At 40.6% G+C, this 26,780-nt stretch overlaps 1 protein-coding gene across 1 annotated transcript in view; it reads left to right on the top strand.

Annotated features, from left to right (window-relative positions):
- The window catches only part of LOC102270916 (uncharacterized), a 302,710-nt gene that overhangs the window by 166,392 nt on the left and 109,538 nt on the right, over positions 1–26,780 (top strand). The window contains exons 9-11 of the mRNA XM_070361434.1: positions 7,798–7,874; positions 11,310–11,436; positions 13,525–13,758. Coding sequence (XP_070217535.1) covers positions 7,798–7,874; positions 11,310–11,436; positions 13,525–13,758 — 438 coding nt within the window. The remainder of the gene's footprint in view (positions 1–7,797; positions 7,875–11,309; positions 11,437–13,524; positions 13,759–26,780) is intronic.

The following is a 26,780-nucleotide window of genomic DNA, read 5'->3' as shown; positions in this document are numbered from 1 at the left end:
CTAGGGTTACCTTTTCAGAAGTTCAAGATAAGAGAAGAGAATTATATTTTCCCCTTAGGCAGCCAAAATCTCTCTTCTGATGGGCTGCCTGATTTCAACCTTCCAGGGGTGCTTCCCTGGTGTCTCAGTGATAAATAATCTGCCTGCAATGCAGGAGATCTGAGTTTGATCCCTGGGTGGGGAAGATCCCTTGGAGAAGAGAATGTCACTAATTGTCCCCCAAGGAGAGAACCTTGCCCGTGTAAGAGATGACAGAGTGATCGATATGAAAATACCAGGGGAGTATTGTTTGAATAGCATTATAGGTGATTCTGAAATGCTGCTTTGATGGTGGTGATGTGATGGTGTCAGGGGATGTCACTCCCTCCACAATTAAGAAACACTGAATTAAATAATATGACTCCCTATAAGAAGCATTGACTAATTTGATGAAAGTGATTTTGATTCAATGTGTATATTATATTGTAAAATATAGAGAAAAGGGCAAAGCAATTTTCCAGGCGAAGAGGTGTCCCTGATGGTAAAACTAACTCATCCTTCCTTATTGCGGGTTATCACTCTCTCCTCTTTTTTAAATTCCCTATTTTCTTTATGCAAGGCTTCCCTGGTAGCTCAGATGGTAAAGAATCTGCCTGCAATGCAGGAGACCCGGGTTTAATCCCTGGGTTAGGAAGATCCCCTGGAGAAGGAAATGGCTACCCACTTCAGTATTCTTGCCTGGAATATTCCATGGACAGAGGAGCCTGGCCGGCTACAGTCCATGGGGTCACAAGAGTCAGACATGACTGAGCGACTAACACTTTTCTTCATCGCCGTCGTGTTGTGCTTAGTTGCTCAGTGTTGTCCAGCTTTTCTTCATACACCATTCTGGACCAATTGTTTGCTCCTTTTCCTTATTTTCATAATCTTTTCAAGAACTAATTTTTTATTTTTCTTGGTTTTGTCTATTACCCATTCAATTTCTCTTTAATTGATTCCTTTCTTTGTCTTTGTTATTTCCTGTTATTGGATCACCCCATGATGTGCAAAGTATCCCAACTCCCATCCCAAATTTACTTCATCTACAAAGGCTGATGATGCCATACACCAAGAGGATGGAGGTTCCTTAGAAAGCGAAAAGTGAAGCTGCCATATGATCCAGGAATCCCACTCCTGGGCATATATCCATAGAAAACCATAATTTTAAAAGATATATGTACCCTAATACTTATTGCAACAATATTTACAATAGTCGAGACATGGAAGCAACTTAAATGCCCATCAACAGAGGAATAGATAAAAAAGATGTATTGCATATGCACCATGGAATATTACTCAGCCATAGAAAAGAATGAAATAATGGCAATTGCAGCAACCTGGATGAATTTCAAGATTTTTACCCTAAATAAGCCAGCCAAAGAAAGACAAATATTATATGATATTGCTTATATGTGGACTCTTAAAAACTGAACTTATATACAGAAGAGAAATAAACCCACAGAAAATAGAAAAACAAACAAACAAACAGACAACTTATGGTTACCAAGGGGAAAGGCAGGAGAAGGATAAATTAGGAGTCTGTGATTAAGACAGGCACACTACTATGTATATAAGACAGATAACCAACAAAGATTTACTATATTGCAGAGAGAACTCTAGGTAATATTTTGTAATAACCTATGGATGTGAGTCTGAGTGAACTCCGGGAGTTGGTGATGGACAGGGAGGCCTGGCGTGCTGGGATTCATGGGGTCGCAAAGAGTCGGACACGACTGAGCGACTGAACTGAACTGAACTGAACTGAATAACCTATAAGGGAAAAGAATCTGAAAAAAGTGGATGTATATTGTATGTATAGCTGTATATTGCTGTACACTTGAAATTAACACACCATTGTAAGTTAGCTACACTTCAATTAAAAGATATTTAAAATTAAAGAAATTTGGAAAAAAAGAGGATATGACAAGGCTTTTTACTCATGTAATGATGCTTTTTGGGAAGAGCAGCTTGGGCTTACAAGTGGCTTGAGAAAGCAGTGGTTGGAGATGGTTTGGCTTTTACTGTGGTTAGGTGGCGGGCTCAAGGTGAAGTTTCCAGGAGCAGCAGGTGCTTGTATGATTTGAACTTCCTATTGACACCAAGGTGGGAAGTGTCTGGAGTAGAAGAGGAGCTTGGGGTGGGGGCTGGGTCTTATTAATAGTCAAGCATCAGAAAAGGAGTCAGACTCTTGAGTACACCTGCATTTGCTTACTTTGGGGTTAATTTGCTTTTTTTCTTAATTGTCTTAAGATAAAAGCATACATCATTGATTTTATATATCTTCACTACAATGTAGACTTTGAAGGCTGTAAATGTTCTTCTCTGTGTTTCTTGGCTGTATTCCACTAATTTAGAGATGTTATGTTTTATCATTTAGTTCAACATATTTTTCAATTTCTCCTTTGACTTCTTATTTACTTTTTCGTGATTGAGAGGAAATCATTTAAGAGTGGGAACACATTTAGGGAAGCAGTGATGGGGGATGGATGAAGTTTGGAACACAATTTTTCTGTTTGCATTTCCCATTTCCAGTGTCAAAGAGGTAATGAATAAAGGAAGTATTGGAGAAAAATAGCTGGAGACTTGTTGTTGACTAGCTATACACTAAAGGTTGAATGTAAACAGGAGGAAATCTCGTAGTATAATACTAATGTTGTTCAAGCAGGAGGAGAAAGTTTTGTTGGTTTTTGAGCTTGCCAAAGGGTTTGGGCAGTCTAGGTCAGACCAACATCTGGAGGCAGCATAGGTAAAAGAAAGTTCAGGAAATTACAGAGCAGAGAGAAAAGTCCAGGATATGTCAGCAATAACACAGTAGCAGCTGCCTCCAAGAGATAAGGTACTTTGCTCTTTAAATTTTGCTTTATTTTATGAAGTGAAGTGAAGTGAAAGTCGCTCAGTCGTGTCCGACTCTTTGCAACCCCATGGACTGTGTCTTTGGAATTCTCCAGGCCGGAATACTAGAGTGGGTAGCCATGCCCTGCTCCAGGGGATCTTCCTAACCTAAGGATCAAACCCATGTCTCCCACACTGCAAACAGATTCTTTACCAGATGCATTTATGAATCCAATAGTCAACAGACACATGAATTACTGGCCTTGTGATTTTAGCAATGAGTTAATTTTTTTTTAAAACAGACTTATACAGATGAATTGTGAATGTCAGTTCTTGGGTGGTCTGTTTCCTTGGATGATAGTGCTGTTCTGTTTTCATCCATCTTTAGCGTACCACCCGAGGCAGTGATAATTGAGCCATCCCGGGCTTGATTCCTGGAAGGGAATGGCTGGTCTCTGTGAGGCTGTCCCAGTATCTCTAGATTGAAGAAAGATGTGGATTAACCAGAAAAATAGGAACGCATGTAGGAATCAGTCAAAATATCTTTAGGTAAAACAGTTGAAGACATTTAGTCTATTGTTTTCAAAACTATAAGCCAGACAAGTGGGCTCTCTGCCGTGTGATAAAAACAGAAGAAAGAAATTCACCAAGTTACAAAAGAATGTGCTTGACTGGGAATTCTGCTACATCACATTCCACTTGTGTGATCTGAAGCACAGCCTGTTTGAAGATGTTCTGAAGCTCAGTGTTCTTATCTGGAAAACAATGGGGACGATCCTCGCCGTCTTCCTTCATAATGTTGTGAAAGAGAAAGGAGAAAAATTTTCTGTGTTTTTTTGAATAAAGTGCCATATAAAAGTCAGTTATTATTAGTGTGCTGTTTTCATTTTTATAGCTTAGCTTCTGGATTAACTTTTCTGTTAGGAGAGGTTCTTAGAAATGATATTTGGTGATATGACATAGAAGTGGGAGGTGTGACACGCAGGTGAGAGCACAGCTCTGGGGGTGGACAGCCTTCCACGTCCTACTAAGTCATCTTGAGCAAGTTAACATCTCTATGACGTAGCTTTTTGTTTTCAGTCTGTAAAACAGGGATTAATAATAGTTCTCACAACTTCTGACAGTTCAGCTAACAAAGATGAATGAGCTGGGAGCATTTGAATTATTGCCTAAAATTTTAATGCACTCAGGGTCCCAAGAGGATGATCAATAAAGTTGAAATAATTAATAAATTATTTTTGGAGAAATGCAACTGCGGACATTCCTTTTTCTGTGATTCTGCCGTCCTAGATCCGATGAGATTATTACGTAATGAATTGGAAGCCAAGGAGGTTATTGAGTGCATTTTGCATGTTAATTTTGCTTTAATGCCTTTAGTTTAGATTTTCAAATACATACACATGCATGTGTGAGCTCAGTCATGTCTGACTCTGCAACCCCATGGACTAACCCTCTAGGCTCCTCTGTCCATGGTTGGGGGACTGTAACCCACCAACCTCCTTCCTGAAAGAATTGTTAATGAAATTGTTAATGAAGGCAATACACAATGATCATGAAACCTTAAGATGAATGACCTCCATGCAAAGGGAGAGACAGTTATAGAGTCAAAAAAGGAACAAGCATGCTCCAAAATCCCCATAAATATATTGCTAATAGAAAAAAATCTATAAATTTATAAATGTTAAAACAAGCTTCTCCAACACTTGTTTTTCCTTTATATTAAGTACCTTCATTTCAGGAAATGAAGTAAAAAAGTATTTTTGATAGTAAAAAGACTGCCTAGTAAATGGCTTTTCAGCATCTAAAATGTGTTTTTCCTCTTGTTGCCTCTTCTTAGCTCCAATATTCCTGAGGTATTTAGTGTGGGCTAAAATTTACATCATCAACTTTTGTGAATATGAAAGAAGAAAATGTACATAATGAATTGAGTAATTCATATTTAAAGTCCTTTCCAACTTTAAAATATATATGTGTATATATATATTTCATGTAAAAATATATCACAGGTTGATCAAGATTTTCTGAAAAGAACCTGAAGCATTGAATCTAATATATATATATATATATATATCAGAATATTATATATATAAACCTAATACATATATTAGATTAAATGCTTCAGGTTCTTTTCAGAAAAAAATTTGAATTAGTTTAGGTTAAAAAAATTATTAGCTATGACTCCATCCCATTTTATTGTTCAATAAGACTTCACAGATATAACAAATTTGCTAAGATGATGAAGAGCCTTTAAAGTATTACTATGACCACATGACAATTATTTTATATCTGTTTAGTTTTTTCTTTCACAAGTAGGAAATATCCATGAAGAAGGTTCAAACAGAGAGTATGCATAAGAGACTCTGGTGTCTAATCCTTCCCTCTTGAAATGTATGTTTTAAAAACATGTTCTTAAGTGGACTAACAGGTTTTCCAACTATATTTTCCTCTCTGGGATCAGTTCAATAGAGAGAACTAATGAAGCAGGACTATTTTAGAGAAATAAAAAACAAAACCTCAGAAATTATGTCTTTAAGGCAGTATACTTAAATTATGCTGAATTTAGGGTAATAATCATGAAGTCATGTTGTTTGGGACTCCTTGACCAAACATTCCACACTGACAACCTAACCTCAATTTTCAATATTTTAAAACATCAAGTCAGAAATAAAATACATAAACTTCTTCTCATGATTCCATTTGCCCTGACTAGTTCTAGCAGCGCTTGGTGAAGCAGAGCATTATGGGTGCCAGTCTTTTACTAAAGGCCATTTTCTGCTGGCAGCTTCATTATAAGAAATGACTGGACACCTTAGTGATCACACCTTAGAAGAGGGGAATTCACAAATGACTATGTTAGTTTTGTAAGGGGCATGCAGAATCAGAAAAATTTAACCTTCATTATGTATGGATGTGAGAGTTGGACTGTGAAGAAGGCTGAGCGCCGAAGAATTGATGCTTTTGAACTGTGGTGTTGGAGAAGACTCTTGAGAGTCCCTTGGACTGCAAGGAGATCCAACCAATCCATTCTGAAGGAGATCAGCCCTGGGATTTCTTTGGAAGGAATGATGCTGAAGCTGAAACTCCAGTACTTTGGCCACCTCATGCAAAGAGTTGACTCATTGGAAAAGACTCTGATGCTGGGAGGGATTGGGGGCAAGAGGAGAAGGGGACAACAGAGGATGAGATGGCTGGATGGCATCACTGACTCGATGGACGTGAGTCTCAGTGAACTCTGGGAGTTGGTGATGGACAGGAAGGCCTGGCGTGCTGCGATTCATGGGTTTGCGAAGAGTCGGACACGACTGAACAACTGATCTGATCTGATCTGATGCCATTAAAAAATAAGAACATAGCGAAAATCATCAATGTCTAATAAGGTGTAATCCACTAAGATTGATGGAAGACCAACAAAGCCTTAGGTGGAATTACATGAGCAGAGAAATCACCTGCTTTGATTGAAAAGAACAAAGAGAGGGCAAAATAAAAAGAGGTCTTTGAATTCCAAAATTCTACTGGCAGGAAACAAGGTTAGAAAATCACTGAGAAGTAAGCACGTGCTACCTTTCATGAAAAAAGGAAGGACGATCCAGAAGATGACTCCAAGAGTCCAGAGAACAGAGCTGAGAGCCACAGAGTTATTCTCAGATCTTGAGGCTTAATCAAGGACTTTCCAACACTTGTCTGGACTTCATAATCACTGTAGAAGCATGCTTCTAGCCTTCTGTTATTCAAGCGTGCGTGCTAAGTTGCTTCAGTTGGTCTGCCTCTTTGCAAACCTATGGACTGTAGCCCACCTGGCTCCTCTGTCCATGGGATTCTCCAGGGAAAAATACTGGAGTGGGTTGCTATGCCCTCCTCCAGGGGATCTTTCCTACCCAGGGATAGAAACTGTATCTCTTTTTTCTCCTGCAATGGCAGACATTTTTTTTTTTTTAACCACCACCGCCTGTTCTTCATACCTTTGTGTAATTCCCTCTGACACTGTACAAGGATAATTGATCTGTATGACCAATAGCATACAGTAGAAGTGATGGAATGTCATTTCCAGGATTAGGTTATAAAAGGGCTGTGGCTTCCATCCTGAGTTCCCTCCCTCTCTCATTCATTTTCAGTCAATACGTTGATATTTGCCTGTATAGCACCTTCTCAGAACATCTGGAGGAATGTTTTCATAGGATTACTATATATTACAGTTTTCAAGGGAGAGTTCTGGGTTATGCCTGTTGTCCTAGAATAATTAAAATCTCCCCTTGACTTCAGAATGTCCCAGATTGAATCATAAATTATATGATCGCAATTATTATTAACATCACTAGCATCCTAAATATCTAGCCACATATCCATTTCTGTCGTATTAAATTGTACTATTAAAGGGTGTGTGTATGAGACAGAGAGAGAGGCAGAGACAGCGAGACAGAGAGAGAGAACAGAGAAATAGACAAAGAAAGCTGTGAAAGTATCCCCAAGGCATTTCTCCTTCTTCTGGTTATATCATTCACTATTCTCTATACCTTTTTGGCCAAAAGTAACTAAGCAGACTGAGGAAATTCAGATTCCATAATAAGGTGGCTTATTGTTTGTCGTTTATCATTAAGTCTTGTCTGACTGTATTGTAACCCCATGGACTGTAGCCTGCCAGGCTCCTCTGTCCGTGGGATTTCCCAGGCAAGAGTACTGGAGTGGGTTTCTATTTTTTCCCTCCAGGAGATCTTCCCAACCCAGTGATCAAACCCACATCTCCTGCCTTGATGAGTGGCTTCTTTACCACTGAGCCACCTGAGAAGTCTGTAAGGTGGCTACTATTGGTATAATCCCCATGTTCATATTTGGAACCTAAACTTTTAAGAGTCAGCATACCCTGGTCTTGGAAAAGCCAGCTTTTACATAGATGTTCAAGTACATTTTGAATATCTTTTTTTTTTTTCATTTCTGTTTTCTTTCATGCAGGATTTGACATTTGACGGGGAGGGACTCGGCGAATACATACCTATGTCATGTTTAAAGAGCGACAGAACATTTGAGAAGTACGTTCCCTTAGTGGTACATTTAATGTGTTTTATTTTCTTGTTTGTTCCTTTTGGTGTGGACTAATTATGGGCTACCCCCTAGCTTGATTCACTCTAAGGTTCTGGTTTGGGAGACCCATGACCCCATTTCCTCCTGGGATGTATCTGTACCTTTTCGTTCATATAGGACAGTTTAGGGAGGGGATTTCAGCCTTTCAGAGACTATCCAAATCCCTGATCCAGGGTGGGAGCTTCTAAGATTGGGACATGGCAGTTTCTGCCCCTGCATCTCAGATCAGGAGGTACAGGTGCAGCAGGTACAGGTTCAGAGGTTCTCAGGGGGGATGGTCTCCCGTGGAAGCTTGGGCCTCCCCCTCTTTGACTATGTGACCTCCAGCGGGATGTTGAGGGATAGAACTTTACTCAGCATCAGCTTTTCATCAGTGAAGCAAGAATAATAATACCTTGGTGGATTATTTTAAGGGTTAAATGAGATAATAAATATGATGCATTTCAAAGAGTGCTCTGAACATGAGAAGCACTAAATAAACACTAGTTAATACTGTGGTTCACAGCAGGGATCAATTTTGCCCCTAGGGGACATTTAGCAATAACTGGAGATATTTTTGATTGTCACGACTGGACCTAGGGGGAAGCTGTTAACAGCATCTAGCGGGCAGAGGACAAGCATCTTGCTAAACATTCCATAATGCACAGGGTAACAAAGAATTATGTGGTTCAAAATGTCAACAGCACAGAGGCTGGAAACCTTGTTATACCCCAGTGCTGTTTATTCATTGCCATTTTACTTAACTCTTAGTCCTACTAGTGGTGAAAATAAAGTATCATCTGACACCTGTCTGTGAATATTATTCAGTACTTGAAAAAATAGGCCATATGGGCAGGATTACATATTGCTGAGGTTTCCTTCCAACACTCAAGAAGGTATAGACAAGCATACCTACTACATGCTACATTTCTAGTGATTGGACTTTATCCCCAAATAGCCAGGGACATTGGCGCCACATCATATGCGAGAGAAAATTAATTATAGGCTAACTTAAGGTCATGAAAATTTGAACTAACCTAAATATCCAACAACAAGGGATTATTTAAATAAATTATGGTAGACACTTAAATAGTAAGTCACTGCTAAAAATTTGTACTTAAAGAAAATTAATCTCCTGGAAATCTGTATAATGCACAAAGGGAGAAATACAAGTTACAAAGTGTTTACAGCATCAGCCTCATTTTGTAAAAGAAGAAACAGTGAGTCTTGCTACCTAGCTGTGAAGAATTCTCACACTCAGTTGCTCAGTCGTGTCTGACTCTTTGCAACCCTATGGACTGTAGCCCACCAAGCTCCTCTGTCCATGGGATTTCCCAGTCTAGAATACTGGAGTGGGTTACCATTCCCTTCTCCAGGGGATCTTCCCAATCCAGGGATTGAACCCACTTCTCCTGCATTGGCAGGCGGGTTCTTTCCCACTGAGCCACCAGGGAAGCCCTAGCTGTGAAGAATAGACCTCAGTATTTTACCAGTGTTTATCTCTGGGCTGAGGACTAATGAGTGACTTTGATGGGGGTATTTTTATAAAATTAGATTTTATATAGTGCACAAACATGCATGTATATTTATATAATTACAAAATTGGGAATAAGAGCTGTATACAGGAGAAAAAGGAACACTGTACTACAAGTCCTGACTCAAAAGTAAGGTGATGTCTGGCTCCTGGTCTAGAGTATGATGACTTCAAGGGGCCACAAACCCCTAGACTTATCTCTAGGTAGCTGGCATCCTCTTGAAGCTGTTTATTAACCTTTTGATGTGCGTCGCATTCTTTTTTTAACTAAGGAAGGTATTTTTAGAAACCCTTTAATTACAAAGAACGCAAATTACAACTGAGAACCCTGCTTTCTTACCCCCCTTAGGATGATTATCATGAATTCAGTATATAATTATTTAGATTAAGTTTTTAGGATATTTCACGAGGGCTTTACATTTTTTTGCCACCGGAACAAAGAAAGAAACTGAGGAAAACATCTCACCGTGGCTTACATAACACATCTGATGTTTACTAATGAAATCGGTTTACCTTCATAACTGTATAATAGGGCCATTACAGACAACAGATACAGTAGTTTAAAAGTAATAAAATTTACAAGAAAGTGTATTTAATTTGAAATTGAATTGCCAGCGAATGGGGGTCCTAATGAACTCTCGTGTCAATCTAGTTCTAACTAAATTAAGGGGAATCATCTCTACCCCAGGAAACCAAATCAGCTGTGAGACCTAAAACGGCCACTCCTTGGTGGAGGGGCTGTCATGGTCACAGATGGCCCTGCTGATGGAATTAAGCTGAAGTCAGGAGAAGTGAAATGCAAGATCCTTCTTAATTCAAATGAATTCGGAAATGCTGGCTGTTAGGAATCGTGAAGATTGAAAAAAAAAAGAAAGAAGGAAAAGAAAGAGGTGACAAAGAAGAACCTCAGTTCAAGCCAGTAAATGCTAATTGGAGGAAACCCTTGGGGAACATTTTGAAGCTAGACATAGATCTTCAAGGCCTCCCAGGTGGCCCAGTGGTAAAGATGCCATCTGCCAATGCAGGAGACATAGGAGAAGTAGATTCAACACAGACGCCAGTATTCTTGCCTGGAGAATCCCGTGGACAGAGGAGCCGGGCAGACTCCACGTGTCCATGGGGTCACAAAGAGTGGGACATGACTGAAGTGACTTAGCATGCATGGATAGATTTTGATCTCTGGACATTGTATTGAAAAAAATAAAAAGATTATGTCATATCAGCTATTCACTTATTTAAATAATTCTTCCCCATGGTTTCTCCAACAATTCATAAGATTGAAGGGGTGGTGATAGAAAAGGAAGTGGTAACACATTTTATCAAGTATTGGATCTGGTGCTTTCCAAAACAAGTCATATTTTAATTGTTGGAAGATCTTTAGCTCATATGTTGTTGTTTAGTTGCTAAGTCTTGTCTGACTCTTTGTGACCCAAGACTGTCCATGGGATTTCCCAGGCAAGGATACTGGAGTGGGTTGACATTTCTTCCCCAGGTTATCTTCCTGGCCCAGGAATTGGAACGCTTGCATGCGTGTATGCTAAATCGCCTCAGTCATGTTCCACTCCGTGCGACCCTATGGACTGTAGCCTGCCAAGCTCCCCTGTCCATGAGGTTCTCCAGGCAAGAGTACCGCGTCTGCTGCCATGCCCTCCTCTTACAGAGAGTCACATATTTTAAAGGGTTTCATTTAAAAAATGACTCACCACCCTACTTGAATCCACTGTGGCATGGTGTTTCTCTGACTCTTGTTATTCCGAGAAAAGGTGCAAGGGATACATCAGATTGTGCGTTGTATCAAAGGCGAACTTTTCCACTAATCCATCATCAATTTCTCTTCTTTTCATTTCCCCTCTTACTGTACCTGCTACAGAACTACAAGTCAAGGAATAATTGCAGATCCAAATGTTTGTGAAGCAGGTGGCGTAGCCAAGCTCAGTACCCTCCCAGAAGTAATCCACCCGTCAAAGGGAGTGGTGTGGCCTTGGCCCTGCTGGAAGGTGAGTTTCTGGAGACTTTTTCCACCTGATGTACAGAAGTTAAATCTAAGGTCAATTTCATTGACTCCCTTTCTTGTTGTGCCTTTCCTCTTGCAGGCCCACCCTTTAGATAAACAGAGTTCTAGCAGGTCTTTAAAAAATTAATTAATTCCTTTACTTTTTGGCCCAGCCCTGTGGCATGTGGGATCCTAGTTCTTCGACCAGGGCTTGAACCCACACCCCCTGTAGCAGAAGCGTGAGGTCTTAACCACTGGACTTCCAGGGACGTCCCTAGCGAGTCTTAATAACTCATTCTGAGGAGGGTTCTATGCTGAAATAGAATTGCTAAAAGGTTCCAACCCGCTGGAATTCCTCGAAACTGGGTCCATGGAGCCAGGCGGGGTTCTCCCTAGACAATGAGGCCGACTTGCCACCATGCAAATGAGACAAGGCTTGACATTTGATGAATTTTCCATCTCCTCTCTCTCCTCTGCTGACACTCGCTCTGAGGAAGGTTGTAAATGCAAGAGAGATTGTGGTATAATTCCTCAGACTGGCATTTCTGCCCCCTAGTCACCATTCGATTATCTTCCAAATTGCTGTGTTTCAGAGAGATAAAGATTTTTTATGGCTTGCTGACTTGAAACAACCACGAGAGCCAGCAAAAGATGGCTAAGCGGCCATGCATAGTAATTCCATTGGTAAATGACAAAATCTTTGTTTGTATGACATTTCCAAAATTACTACAGAAGATGAATCTGAAATACAAAATGTCACATTTGGCATGCAAAACTATCACAATATATTTCAGTATAAAATTCATAGAGGCGTTTAATTTAGAATGTGTTTAATAACTCAGTCTGCCTGCATCAGTAATCCTGCCTTGAGGTTTAAAGAGATTGTCTTATTTATTCACACGGTGTTAATTTTTAAAATATTTTTGGCAACGAAAATGCTAAGGTTAAATCTTTATTGTTAATTAAGATTTTATAATTAAACCAAAAAATAATTGTTATTCTGATTAGTGGTTAAGTCTGACTTGTATGAAAAAAGCAGAAGAAGTTTAGCAACTTTCATTGTTTACTTAACTGTGATTTGATTCCAGAAGCATACTGTCTATATGGAAATATATATTATCTCTCAGAAAATAAAGTCTAGGCAGGATTAAAAAGTGCTTTACTGTTAACTGCAGATTAACGGATGGTGCTACCAACATCGGTAGCCAGGAGAGTAACCTGTTTCTAAAAATGACATTAATTTTGCTTAAAGCACAATGTAATAGAGAATTCTTTAAGGTCAAATTATCCTTAAGGCTATTAGGGTAGGAAACATGACTTTATGACTTTTGAGTTATTAATAATCTCAGTTTAATTTTTGTGTAGTCTGAAGCAACAGGACATTAAACAGCTTATCAGTTTGTACCAACTTTTCAGCATTTACTAAAAATGAATGGCCCTTTAGTCCCAGCTGAAGGTAAGCAATGAAATTCAAATGTGCCATAAAATATTCTTCTATCATATAATTTAGTTACATGCAGTTCATGCCAAGTTTTAGGCTGAAGTAGATAGAAATGCTCTTCTCCCTTTATTTATTTAGACTCCAGTTGAACCCTGTGGGGCAAGGTTGAAATTAAAGGCAAGCATTCGATCAGGTGAGGTGTTAGCCTGACCTGTTTTGCACATCACTCATCAATGGGGCCCATGATCTGTGATTAGTGAGAGAGGTGAGGGCTGTCACCGTTCAAGCTTGCTGTCCATGTTCATCCATCCCTTAAGAGGCCTGCTGTGTGGCTTTCAGAAGTGTTAGTTTCCTGTCCATTCTATCTCATTATAATAGATGAGTGGTTTCTGATGTCACAGATCATTAACATACCACGCTTAAGAACTGGCTCAACTTTCCCTCGCATAATCAGTAGGCATGCCTTTTGACCCCCTAATTACATCTCCTGTAGTCCGCCTCTGTTATCACAGCTAATACCTGACAATTACAGGTTGAGTAAAAATAATTGTCTACTTTTTCCCTCCCTGAGAAACGCATTGTGGCTAATTGTGTGGTTTTACCCAATTCCTGCATCGTTCAAGAAATTCAAGAAACCCGTCTTTTCTTTAGGTTGAGCAGAGTCGGTCACCTCAGCCTCTTCAGATACAGATGAAGTGCATCAGAGGTCTCAAGAACAAGGTGCCCCAAGGCTGCTACCTCCTCAAATTGTCCCTGCTTGGTCAACCAGGCGGTTGTGTCTTGCAATGGAACCCAGAGGAGCAGCTGAAGACCAGGACACGCCCAGTGAGGCACGGTGGAAACTTTTATGACGTGGGGCTGTTTTTCCATGAAAGCCTTTATGTGGTAAGCTGGTCTTTTTGCACATGGATTACTATCTGTCCAGCTTTTCACCTTAGATGGTTTTAGATATTCAGCTTCGTGCACTAAACAGAAAGAATTTCATTCATTATTTAGCAAATACCCAATAAGCATCTGGTATAAGCCAAGCTCTGTGTTACATGCCAAGAGGTCACTAACGTGTATTTTGTGTGTGTGTGCAATTGTGTGTATACCTTGGTAGGCAGCCGAGGACATTGATTGCAAGTGAGAATCCAGCTTTAGGTAGGAAGAAAAGATGGAGGTTGTTTGGAAAATAGATTATGGATATAGGGGAAAGTGTTTACCAAGCAAAGGAATTCTGGAGGAGACAGTGCTGGAGGAGGAAGCTAGGGTTAACTAAGATTAGAGAGTGATCATGGATGCAAGGATGAGAAGTGAGGGGTTCGAGATCATTGAGTCACCTTTGGAAGCAGAGAGGATAAGCTTAGCTTTTTCTCAGGCAACAGCACCAGGCAGACTAAGACAGGGAACTCCAGCCCACAGAGAAGAAAGGAAGAGGCTGGGTTCGTCCTAGAACCCTCACCATGTTCTGGTGCTTGAGATGCCAGGCTTGAGAGTAGACTTTGCTAATACAGAATGGCCTTTTACACCGTTAATTCGGATGAACATTGTAACAATCAGTGTAGGTATCATGGGGCACCAGGGCTGACAAGATTCATTGAGGAACCAAGCCTCGGTCGACTCATCTGTGAAACAGGAGTTAAAAAAATCTGCTCACCAGAGGCATTACAAAAAATGAGGTGATTGTGGAAACGCACAGTGGCAATACACAGTAAGAGTTCAGAAGTTTCTGTGGTTATTATCGTTATCGTTATTCTGTCTCTCTGATGGAAAAGCCCATAAACGTTTTCCAGGTGACTTTCATTTTAATACATATGACAAATGCTTATAAATATATATATTTAAACTTTTTATTTTATATTGGAGTATAGCTGATTAACAATGTTGTGATTGTTTCATGTACAGAGTAGAGTGACTCCGCCATACATACACACCTACCCATTCTCCTCCAAACTCCTCTCCCATCCAGGCTCTGTATACCATTGAGCAGAGTTCCCTGTGCTGTATGGGAGGTCCTTGTTGGTTATCCATTTTAAATAGAGCTGTGTGTAAAAGTTGACCTCAAACTCCCTAACTAGCCCGCCCCCTCGCTTTTCCTCTCTGGTGGAGGAAAATTTGTTCTGTAAGTGTGTGAGTCTGTTTCTGTGATAAACACATATTTTGAACAATTTTTGGATTAACCTTGGCTTGAGAACAATGTTGATTAACATTTTTTTCTCTGATGAATGACCCCCAAAGCCTTGTTAAGACGTGTGGGGTGCAGGTGAGAGGCATTAGTCAAGGGAGGACATGGAGAAGACTTACCCCCTGGGGGAGCCCTCTCCCCTGTAGAACCAGACTCTGAGGACAGGTGATAAGAAGGCAGCAGGTGCAGTTCAGCCCATGAGCCGAGATCTTGGTTCTTGCTATTTATCTGGGAGCAATTTCAGGAATGTGGTGACAGCTAAGATTTTAGTTAATAATTTTAAAAAAGGGTCCAGCCAGTACCTAATGGATAACTACATTCTTCTGGTAGATTTTAATTAAGTACCTACCCTTTTACAGCTTGGATCTGGGCTACTGAATATGTCATTCAAAGAGCTTGCTATCTAGAGGCATCTGCGTAAGTAGATGTTTTACATTTGCATGCATGCTTAGTCACTCAGTTGTGTCCGACTCTTTGCCATCCCATGGGCTGTGGCCCGTCAGACTTCTCTGTGCATGAGATTCTCCAGGCAAGAATACTGGAGTGGGTTGCCATTTCCTTCTCCAAGGGATCTTCCCAACCCAGGGATCCAACCCGTGTTTCCGGCATCTCCTGCATTGCATTCTTTACTGCTGAGCCACCAGGGAAGTCCCACAGAGAGTGCTACAGATTAAATGTCAGGAGGGTTTAGTGGACAAAGAGGTCATCAAGAATGTCTTTGGGGACAAGAAGCAAAGCCGCAAAGAGACTGATGTCAAAAAATGTGCACAGCGTTAAGAAGTGCATCAGGTCCATAGGGGAAAGCAGAAGCTGCTCATTCCTCTAATAGTGAAATGCTTTCTTCCCTTCCTGCCAAACAGAACACAGAGTATCTTAGAATGGTTGAAATAACAACCCCCAATTTTCTTCCCCTGTGTCAGAAGCAAACAAACCAAAATAATTACCTCCTGCCACAGCCAAGGAAAATTTATTCTTTAACAGCCTGACAAAATGTCAGTGAATTACATCCATCCCTTGGTATCACCTAGCAAAATCCTGGATCCCCAAAGAGGTATACTGGGCTATTTCACATGCAGCGTATGTAAGAAAAGTACAAAAATTCAGGACAAAACACAAACAAGCAAAGCACCAACACCTCCAGAACTTGACAGGAAAGAGAAGTCATCAGAGGCTGTTTGAATTAAGAATAAAAATGCTGTTGCTCAAAGTTCTGCTCATTCCACTGGGTTCTAGCAAGTTTTTCCGCTAACCACATGGTTCTGCCTGCCAGTCACTCTGCTGGCAGTTTCTGGGAGACTGACAGTTAAAACAGTAAGGTTTAAAGAAGTGTCATTTTTCAGTAGTAGGAACAGATAACACAAAAACACACAAATGTGTTTGTGTGTATAACCGATAATATTTATGTCATTCCTTTCCAAATACAAGCTGAAGTCAGGGTCATTTCTCCATGAACAGGAGAAACTGGCTTCATACGGTTGTTTGAGAGCTCAAGACATCTTACTTATGTTAAACAGGGAAAGATGGTCATTTATTTCTATGCAGACAGGAGGGACAGTCTTCCCTAGTGGCTCAGATGGTAAAAATTTGCCTGCAATGAAGGAGACCTGGGTTCAGTCCCTGTGTGGGGAAAATCTCCTGGAAGGGAATGGCAACCCACTCCAGTATTCTTGCCTGGAGAATTCCATGCACAGAGGAGACTGGTGGGCTACAGTCCATGGGATCTGAAAGAGTCGGACATGACTTAGTGACTAAACAACAACAACCAAAGGACACCAGTCATATGGTGGATTTGGTAATAGTATCTGGGCCCAAAGAATGTTTCATTAATTACTAGACAGAACTGTTATGCTTACAATTCTCATTTGCATTGGTACAGGGATGGGCCATCTTAAAAAAGGATATAAATAGTAGGTTAAAAAGCAAAACCAGCAAAATGCAGGCAAAGAACATTGATTAATGAATTTAAAACATTTTCTGAAAGGTCAGACGCTCATGTTGGGCTAAGCCCCAGGCAGGTCTAACCAACATGACCAGGCCCCTTGTGTGGAGCAGGTAACCCATGCTGACTCCAAATTTGCTGACATAACAGAGTTATTATTTCTGGAAGGATGTAGCATTCTGGAGCAATTTCTGTAATGATTCCATTAAGACCATGGTTTCCTTCAATTTAAGCCTATATATTTCACTTTTCACATTACTCTACACCACACAGGAAATAAAACCATGTCTTGGACTGAGTGTTTGTGTTACAAGAGGAAAAAAATTACTTGATTTTGATGGTACTTAACCCCATTTTATTCCGTAAGTGCATCTATGTTTTTTTTTAATCACCTGTCAGTGTGAATAATGAGATTTTATGAATACTAGTTTAAAGGCAAAAACTGTTCTTATATTAAATTGTGGCAATTTTGAGGATTCCTTGAGGAAGACAGCAAGCACATGACATAATTTCCTTGGATAGTATTTACAAACACCCTCTATAGCTTCCCAAGTCATGCTAGTGGTAAAGAATCCACCTGCCAATGCAGGAGCCATAAGAGACTTGGGTTTGATCCCTGATTTGGGAAGATCCCCTGGAGAAGGAAATGGCAACCTGCTTCAATATTCTTGCCTGGAGAATCCCATGGATAGGGGAGCCTGGCAGGCTGCAGTCTATTGCATAGAGTTGGACACAATTTAGCAATTGAGCATGCACAAATTACCTCACAGTCATATAAGTTCAGTTTACCAACAATGAACACTACAAGGAAATGTTCAGTTCAGTTTAGTCGCTCAATTGCGTCTGACTCTTTGTGACCCCATGAATAGCAGCACGCCAAGCCTCCCTGTCCATCACTAACTCCTGGAGTTCACTTAAACTCATGTCCATTGAGTTGGTGATGCCATCCAGCCATCTCATCCTCTGTCGTCCCCTTCTCCTCCTGCCCCCAATCCCTCCCAGCACCAGAGTCTTTTCCAATGAGTCAACTCTTCGAATCAGGTGGCCAAAGTACTGGAGTTTCAGCTTTAGCATCAGTCCTTCCAATGAATACCCAGGGCTGATCTCCTTTAGAATGGACTGGTTGGATCTCCTTGCAGTCCAATATTAAGATAATCTTAAGAGCCACATCTTGGTGTTAGTAGTTTCTAAAATAGAAATAAATATGATTGAGAAGAAACACATCAATTTAGAGAAAAAGATATCATTTTAACATTAATTATATACGGGGAACCTGTCACTGGTAGTGAATAAGGAAATAAATATTATTTTGCGGTCTTATGACTTCATGTTTATTTAGTCTTATCTCCCCTCTTTAAACTACAAAAACAATATTTTAGGTAAATATTTTCAAAACAGAGAAGTGAGCTCATAAATTGACTTCTTTGAGGCATGAGCAAACTTAACCTTGCTCATTCTCCTGTGGAAAGGTAGATGAAAGCCTGCTGATGTGCCTTCTAGAAATTTCCAGAGTACTTCGTCATGCTTGGAGACCTCCCCAAGTGCAACAGTTGATGTTAACAGCCAACTTGATTATTTTAAAGGCCAGGAAGAAGTTTGTCCAGATGATTTTTGAAATTTCCAAGTGAAAATAGCCATTTTGGCCTTTCTGATTATAGAAGACAACATAAGCTTTTTGCGAAGAAAATCAGAGAATTAAAAAAACACATGTCAAAGTCTAATTTCCAGCAAGCATGTATTCCTGTTCTGGAACCACATTACCTGCATACACACTTACCTTCCTTTCATTAGTCATAGCTGTCTAACTACACAAAGGAGAGAAATAAATATGTAATTTGGGGTTTGATAAATAAGTATGTAATCACTTCAAACTTAGGAAAGGAATATAGGTAATAGTAGAATCACACTAAGTGGTGCCAGCCGACACTGTGTGGGGTAAGCAGGTTACTCCGCTGAGTTGGCTCTGGTTTTCTGACTGAAAAATGGGGAGACATAGAAAAATGTTATTGCTTTAAGCACTGAATTTGGAATTGTTTGTTATGCAGCAATGGATAACTGAGGAACTTATTTGGCCCCTTCTATGACCAAGCATGTGCAGAGTACATCATGAGAAACACTGGGCTGGAAGAAGCAGAAGCTGGAATCAAGATTGCAGGGAGAAATATCAATAACCTCAGATATGCAGATGACGCCACCCTTATGGCAGAAAGTGAAGAGAAACTAAAAAGCCTCTTGATGAAAGTGAAAGAGGAGAGTGAGAAAGTTGGCTTAAAGCTCAGCATCCGGTCCTATCACTTCATGGGAAATAGATGGGGAAACAGTGGAAACAGTGTCAGACTTTATTTTGGGGGGCTTCAAAATCACAGCAGATGGTGATTGCAGCCAGGAAATTAAAAGATGCTTACTCCTTGGAAGGAAAGTTATGACCAATCTAGACAGCATATTAAAAAACAGAGACATTACTTTGCTAACAAAAGTCTGTCTAGTCAAGGCTATGGTTTTTCCAGTGGTCATGTATGGATGTGAGACTTGGACTATAAAGAAAGCTGAGTGGAGAAGAATTGATGCTTTTGAACTGTGGTGTTGGAGAAGACTCTTGAGGTTCCCTTGGACTGCAAGGAGATCCAACCAGTCCATCCTAAAGGAGATCAGTCCTGAGCGTTCATTGGAAGGACTGATGTTGAAGTTGAAACTCCAATACTTTGGCCACCTAATGCAAAGAGCTGACTCATTGGAAAAGATCCTGATACTGGGAAAGATTGAGGGCAGGAGGAGAAGGGGACGACAGAGGATGAGATGGCTGGATGGCATCACCGACTTGATGGACATGAGTTTGAGTAAACTCTGGGAGTTGGTGATGGACAGGGAGGCCTGGCGTGCTGAGGTTCATGTGGTCACAAAGAGTCAGACATGACTGATCGACTGAACTGAACTGAACTTCACTGATGACCAAGAACTGGGCTTCCCAGGTGATTCAGTGGTAAAGAATCTGCTTGTCAATGCAGGAGATGTAAGAGATGGGGGCTCGTTCCCTGGGTTGGGAAGACCCCTGGAGTAGGAAATGGAAAACCCACTCCAATAATCTTGCCTGAAGAATTCCTTGGACAGAGAAGCCTGGCAGGCTATAGTCCATGGGGTCGCAGAATCAGACATGATTGAGCATGCTTGGGCAAATGACCAAGAACTGTATCGAGAGTTGGAGAAATAAAGTCAGGGCTCTCAAATTGCTTGGGTAGCTGTTGCAAATTTAGTCTTGTGTGCTTAAAGAAAAAGAACCATTATATATCTGTATTCAAAGTTGGTTCACCCAAAAGGCATTTGATTCCTGTGTGCAATGCCTGGTCCTTGAGTTATGCTGTGTGTATGTACAAAGGAAGGTGTGGGAGGTGGGAGCAGATAGGTAGAGGGCTCTTACAGACTGTTGTGTTCTCTCCAAATTCATGGGCTGAGGTCTTAAATCCCAGGACCTCAGACTGTGACTATGCTTGGAGACAAGGTCTCTTTAAGAGGTTAAGTTAAAATGAGACCACCGATGGTGGTTCAGTCTCTCAGCTGTGTCTGACTCTTGCAACCCCACAGACTATGGCCTGCCAGGCTCCTCTGTCCATGGGATTCTCCAGGCAAGAATACTGGAGTGGGTTGCTATTTCCTTCTCCAGGGGATCTTCCCTACCCAGGAATAGAACCCAGGTCTCCTGCATTGCACGCAGATTCTTTACCAACTGAGGTACAAGGGAAGCCCACTTGAAGCTGGGGTAAACCTGTAGCTGAGAACACTGGGGTAAATCCTAATCCAGTAGGACTGGTGTCCTTATAAGAAGAGGAGATTAGGACACAGAAGCCATGGAAGATCACGTGAAGACACAGGGAGACAAGCAAGGAGAGAGATTTCCAAAGAAATCAATCCTGGCGTCATGTTGATTTCGGACTTCTAGCTTCCAGATCTTTGAGAAAATAAGTTCCTGTTGTTTAAGTGTTCCAGTCAGTGGAGCTTTGCTATGGTGGTCCTAAAAAAACTAATGTAAAGGCTCCTAAAGAACTGGTGACAATGAATTGTCCTTTGATTTAATGGGAAAGAAGAAACAATGACTAACTTCAACCTTTTAGAATTTAATACATTAATTTGCCTTCACTGAAATAAGGTCTAAGAAAACCTGGCTTCAGCTTGCTGTGTTATTGAGCTATTTCATGGGTATATAGAATTTTAAGAAGTATGCACTCATGTGTGCTGAGTTGCTTCAGTTGTGTCTGGCTCTTTGCGAGCTTATGGCCTGTCTGCACCAGGGTCCTATGTCCATGGGATCCTCTAGGCAAGAAGGCTGGAGTGGGTTGCCACGCCCTTCTATAGGGCATCTTCCCTATAGACCCAAGGATTGAACCTGCCCCACTTAAATTTCCTGTGCTGGCAGGCAGGTTCTTTGCTGCTAGCACCACCTAGGAAGCCCTTTACGAAGTAGCTTCCCTGGTGGCTCAGACAGTAAAGCGTCTGCCCCGCAATGCGGGAGACTCAGGTTTGATCCCTGGGTCGGGAAGATCCCCTGGAGAAGGAAACGGCAACCCACTCCAGTACTCTTGCCTGGAAAATTCCATGGACAGAGGAGCCTGGTAGGCTACAGTCCATGGGGTCGCAAAGAGTCAGACACGACTGAGCGACTTCACTCACTCACTCAAAGAAGGTGAAAGTGAAGTCGTGCAGTCCTGTCCGACTCTTTGCGACCCCATGGACTGTAGCCTACCAGGCTCCTCTGTCCATGGGATTTTCCAGGCAAGAGTACTGGAGTGGGTTGCCATTTCCTTCACCAGGGGATGTTCCCGACCCAGGGATAGAACCCAGGTCTCCCACATTTTAGACAGATGCTTTACCGTCTGAGCCACCAGGAAGTATATCAACCAGTTAATATTTACACTTCAGTGTGGCAAGGTATCGTTATTATAGCAGGAGATGGGCACCATTTTTGTTTTACTGGAGGGAAATCCAATATGAATAAAATGGCAACTTTTCAAACATGACATTTAATCCATGCATGTAAATCAAACTGAGAATCTATTATTCATTATTAAAGGGGTGGCATATTTTTATTACTCTGAGAATGAAACACAAATACCGTGAAAAATTTAGTGCCTTTTCTTGAACTTTTGAGACACTTATCATGTAGTCATCTAGCTAGTACTGGCTCTCATTTTAAAATATAGCCATGAAATTAATAAGTTTGGAGTTTTATACCTGAAAAAAGGATGCTCAATTTCAGTGAAATAGGCAAATTTATTTTTTATTTAAAGCTTCCCAAATACTTAAGATGGTAAAGGACTTAAGTAATGTTCAGATTCCAGTATGTATATGAAGAATATAGTTCATATTCTTGTCATTATTAGTCATGGTTCCCAGAGTTCTTCCCTGAAGTGCTTTCTGAAAACGACATATATCAGAAACTGATTAAAATGACCTAAAGTATTAATTCTTAAACTATGATGAACCCAACATTTCACGCAAGAGGTTATTTTCTGTGTGACATTTAATATCAAAGAATTGAAATGATTTTAATAACTCATAGGAAGGAGTGATCTTAGGAAAACTAGAGCTTGAGCATGACTGCTTTTTTTGATTATTGATTATTACCATGCATAATGAATAGCCCTGGCTATTAGCATTCAATACTTTTGGAAAATGACTTAATCTCCTGGGCCTCAATTCCTTCGTTTGTAAAATGGGAATCTAATATCTAATTCGTAAAGATTTAGTGAGCATTAAATAATGTGATGTACAGATTGCTCAGTATAGTGGGTTACATGTAGGGAATAACTAGTAGCTATAATTGTTTTTTATTTACAATAATCTTCTATGTAGCATGTTTTCTTCTTTTTGCTATGTTAGATTTCTCGAGCCCTTCAAAGCGTTCCTTCAAGAAATATTTGTTGATCCATTCTTGATTTCTCTCTTCTAAGAAAACTCAGTTTCCATTAAATTTATTCAATGCTCTTTTGCCTCTATTCCTTTTTACTAGGTGATGTGAAAGGTTTCAGGGCCATCAGTGTAAAAAGCCGGTTATCATTGTCTCATATTCTCTGGCAGGAAGGAAGAGTAATGTGTGTTGAGTGCCTGCACTATGCCAGTTTCATCACTATGCGTTTAAAATGCCCAAATAAGTGCAAATTTCACACCACGCAATCTATTGTTAAATCCATTTTGAGGATGAGAGAAACAGATTTTTGAGATGAGAACTTGACCAGATGTTCAAAGCTGAGATCCAAACCCAGGTTTAAATGACCCCACAGTCCAAACACAAAGTTTCACAACCTGCCCTAAAGGACGCAGCAAGAATTGATATGTTGGTTTTTTAAATCTGTAAACTACTCATCAGTTCCCATAATTTTCTTCATATTTTTTTACCAGACTTCTGTTTCTAACACCAAGTCTCTCATTCTTTTCTGGCTATTCTTCTGTCCTCTGTGTCTGTTTTATACATGTGTTCACATCTGGTTTACTCAGAGTGGAGTGCCCTGGTTACCAAATAGTAGTTCTTGTTCACTCTGCATGCAATTGAATAATCAATTCAATTTTTACCAGCCTCACTTGGGCATGAGGCTGCTGTATTACATAATACTGACAGGTGGTCACTTAATCTTAAATATATTTGGCAGCACCTGAATGTAAACTTCTTGAGAGTAGGGACTGGTGTCTGTTTTGTTCACTGCTGAATCTCTGCCACCTAGAAATGTGTCTTGATAAGTATTTTTTTAAATGAATGAATAAACTTAAAACTTCTAATGAGTCACATGGCAGACTTCAAATAGATGAGTATTGACTGCCTTATAGTTGAAAAGGTCCATACCATTTCTGTCCTTTATCGAGCCCATCTTTGCATGAAATGTTCCTTTGGTATCTCTGATTTTCTTGAAGAGATCCCTAATCTTTCCCATTCTGTTGTTTTCCTCTATTTCTTTGCATTGATTGATGAAGAAGGCTTTCTTATCTCTTCTTGCCATTCTTTGGAACTCTGCATTCAGATGTTTATATCTTTCCTTTTCTCCTTTGCTTTTCGCTTCTCTTCTTTTCACAGCTATTTGTAAGGCCTCCCCAGACAGCCATTTTGCTTTTCTGCATTTCTTTTCCATGGGGATGGTCTTGATCCCTGTCTCCTGTACAATGTCACGAACCTCCTTCCATAGTTCATCAGGCACTCTATCTATCAGATCTAGGCCCTTAAATCTATTTCTTACTTCCACTGTATAATCATAAGGGATTTGATTTAGGTCATACCTGAATGGTCTAGTGGTTTTCCCTACGTTCTTCAATTTCAGTCTGAATTTGGCAATAAGGAGTTCATGGTCTGAGCCACAGTCAGCTCCTGGTCTTGTTTTTGCTGACTGTATAGAGCTTCTCCATCTTTGGCTGCAAAGAATATAATCAATCTGATTTCGGTGTTGACCATCTGGTGATGTCCATGTGTAGAGTCTTCTCTTGTGTTGTTGGAAGAGGGTGTTTGTTATGACCAGTGCATTTTCTTGGCAAAACTTTATTAGTCTTTGCCCTGCTTCATTCCGTATTCCAAGGATAAAGGACAGAAATGGTATGGACCTAACAGAAGCAGAAGATATTAAGAAGAGGTGGCAAGAATACACAGAAGAACTGTACAAAAAAATCTTCACGACCCAGATAATCACGATGGTGTGATCACTCACCTAGAGCCAGACATCCTGGAATGTGAAGTCAAGTGGGCCTTAGAAAGCATCACTATGAACAAAGCTAGTGGAGGTGATGGAATTCCAGTTGAGATCTTTCAAATCCTGAAAGATGATGCTGTGAAAGTGCTGCACTCAATATGCCAGCAAATTTGGAAAACTCAGCAGTGGCCACAGGACTGGAAAAGGTCAGTTTTCATTCCAATCCCAAAGAAAGGCAATGCCAAAGAATGCTCAAACTACCGCACAATTGCACTCATCTCACATGCTAGTAAAGTAATGCTCAAAATTCTCCAAGCCAGGCTTCAGCAATATGTGAACCGTGAACTTCCTGATGTTCAAGCTGGTTTTAGAAAAGGCAGAGGAACCAGAAATCAGATAGCCAACATCCGCTGAATCATGGAAAAAGCAAGAGAGTTCCAGAAAAGCATCTATTTCTGCTTTATTGACTATGCCAAAACCTTTGACTGTGTGGATCACAATAAACTGTGGAAAATTCTGAAAGAGATGGGAATACCAGACCACCTGACCTGCCTCTTGAGAAATCTGTATGCAGCTCAGGAAGCAACAGTTAGAACTAGACATGGAACAACAGACTGGTTCCAAATAGGAAAAGGAGTTCGTCAAGGCTGTATATTGTCACCCTGTTTATTTAACTTATATGCAGAGTACATCATGAGAAACTCTGGACTGGAAGAAACACAAGCTGGAATCAAGATTGCCAGGAGAAATATCAGTAACCTCAGATATGCAGATGATACCACCCTTATGGCAGAAAGTGAAGAGGAACTTAAAAGCCTCTTGATGAAAGTGAAAGTGGAGAGTGAATAAATTGGCTTAAAGCTCAACATTCAGAAAATGAAGATCATGGCATCCAGTCCCATCACTTCATGGGAAATAGATGGGGAAACAGTGGAAACAGTGTCAGACTTTATTTTGGGGGACTCCAAAATCACTGCAGATGGTGACTGCAGCCATGAAATTAAAAGACGCTTACTCCTTGGAAGGAAAGTTATGACCAACCTAGATAGCATATTCAAAAGCAGAGACATTACTTTGCCAACAAAGGTCCGTCTAGTCAAGGCTATAGTTTTTCCATTGGTCATGTATGGATGTGAGAGTTGGACTGTGAAGAAGGCTGAGTGCTGAAGAATTGATGCTTTTGAACTGTGGTTTTGGAGAAGACTCTTGAGAGCCCCTTGGACTGCAAGGAGATCCAACCAGTCCATTCTGAAGGTGATCAACCCTGGGATTTCTTTGGAAGGAATGATGCTGAAGCTGAAACTCCAGTACTTTGGCCACCTCATGCAAAGAGTTGACTCATTGGAAAAGACCCTGATGCTGGGAGGGATTGGGGGCAGGAGGAGAAGGGGACGACAGAGGATGAGATGGCTGGATGGCATCACCGACTCGATGGATGTGAGTCTGAGTGAACTCTGGGAGTTGGTGATGGACAGGAAGGCCTGGCGTGCTGCGATTCATGGGGTCGCAAAGACTCAGACACGACTGAGCGACTGATCTGATCTGATAGTTGAAAAGTGTTTTAACTTTTTAAACAATTTGGCATTTTATGCAGATGCACATTCTTCATTTTATTGGAAATGCTGCTGAAATGCCGTAAATCCACCTTTGTCCTTTTGTGTCTGTTCTCTACATCTGTTCACATCTGATTTATTCAGGGTTCAGAATGCCCTAGTTACCAAATAGTAGTTCTTGTTCACTTTGCATGCAATTCAACAATCAAATCATTTTGAATTCTCTAAAGAGGAGGAACTTGCTTCTATATTTGAACTCACTCACATTCAGAGGGAATAAGTTTTAATATTTCAACATCTATACAAAATGCTTTACAATGACTTTTAAGGCACTAATTCTCTTATGAACACTGAGTGAAGTCACAAAGGGCTGACGAGGGTAAAGAATTTCTCCAAGGTCACATGGTCTGGTAATTGCAAAGAACAAGGCTGGCTATCTTTTCCTATCCATCTGCCTCATGCATGTACCAAACAGTAGTCAATGGCTTTGAACTGATGGGGCTCTCAGAGCTTCTAGTGGTTGGCAGGAAAAGGATTTATGTGCAAACAAACAAAAAATCACTAAGTTCAAGCACCAATAAAGGTCA

The sequence above is a fragment of the Bos mutus genome, chromosome 23 (genome assembly GCF_027580195.1).
Source record: "Bos mutus isolate GX-2022 chromosome 23, NWIPB_WYAK_1.1, whole genome shotgun sequence".
Classification (NCBI taxonomy): Eukaryota; Metazoa; Chordata; class Mammalia; order Artiodactyla; family Bovidae; genus Bos; species Bos mutus.
This window is presented reverse-complemented; position numbering and strand designations above follow the sequence as displayed.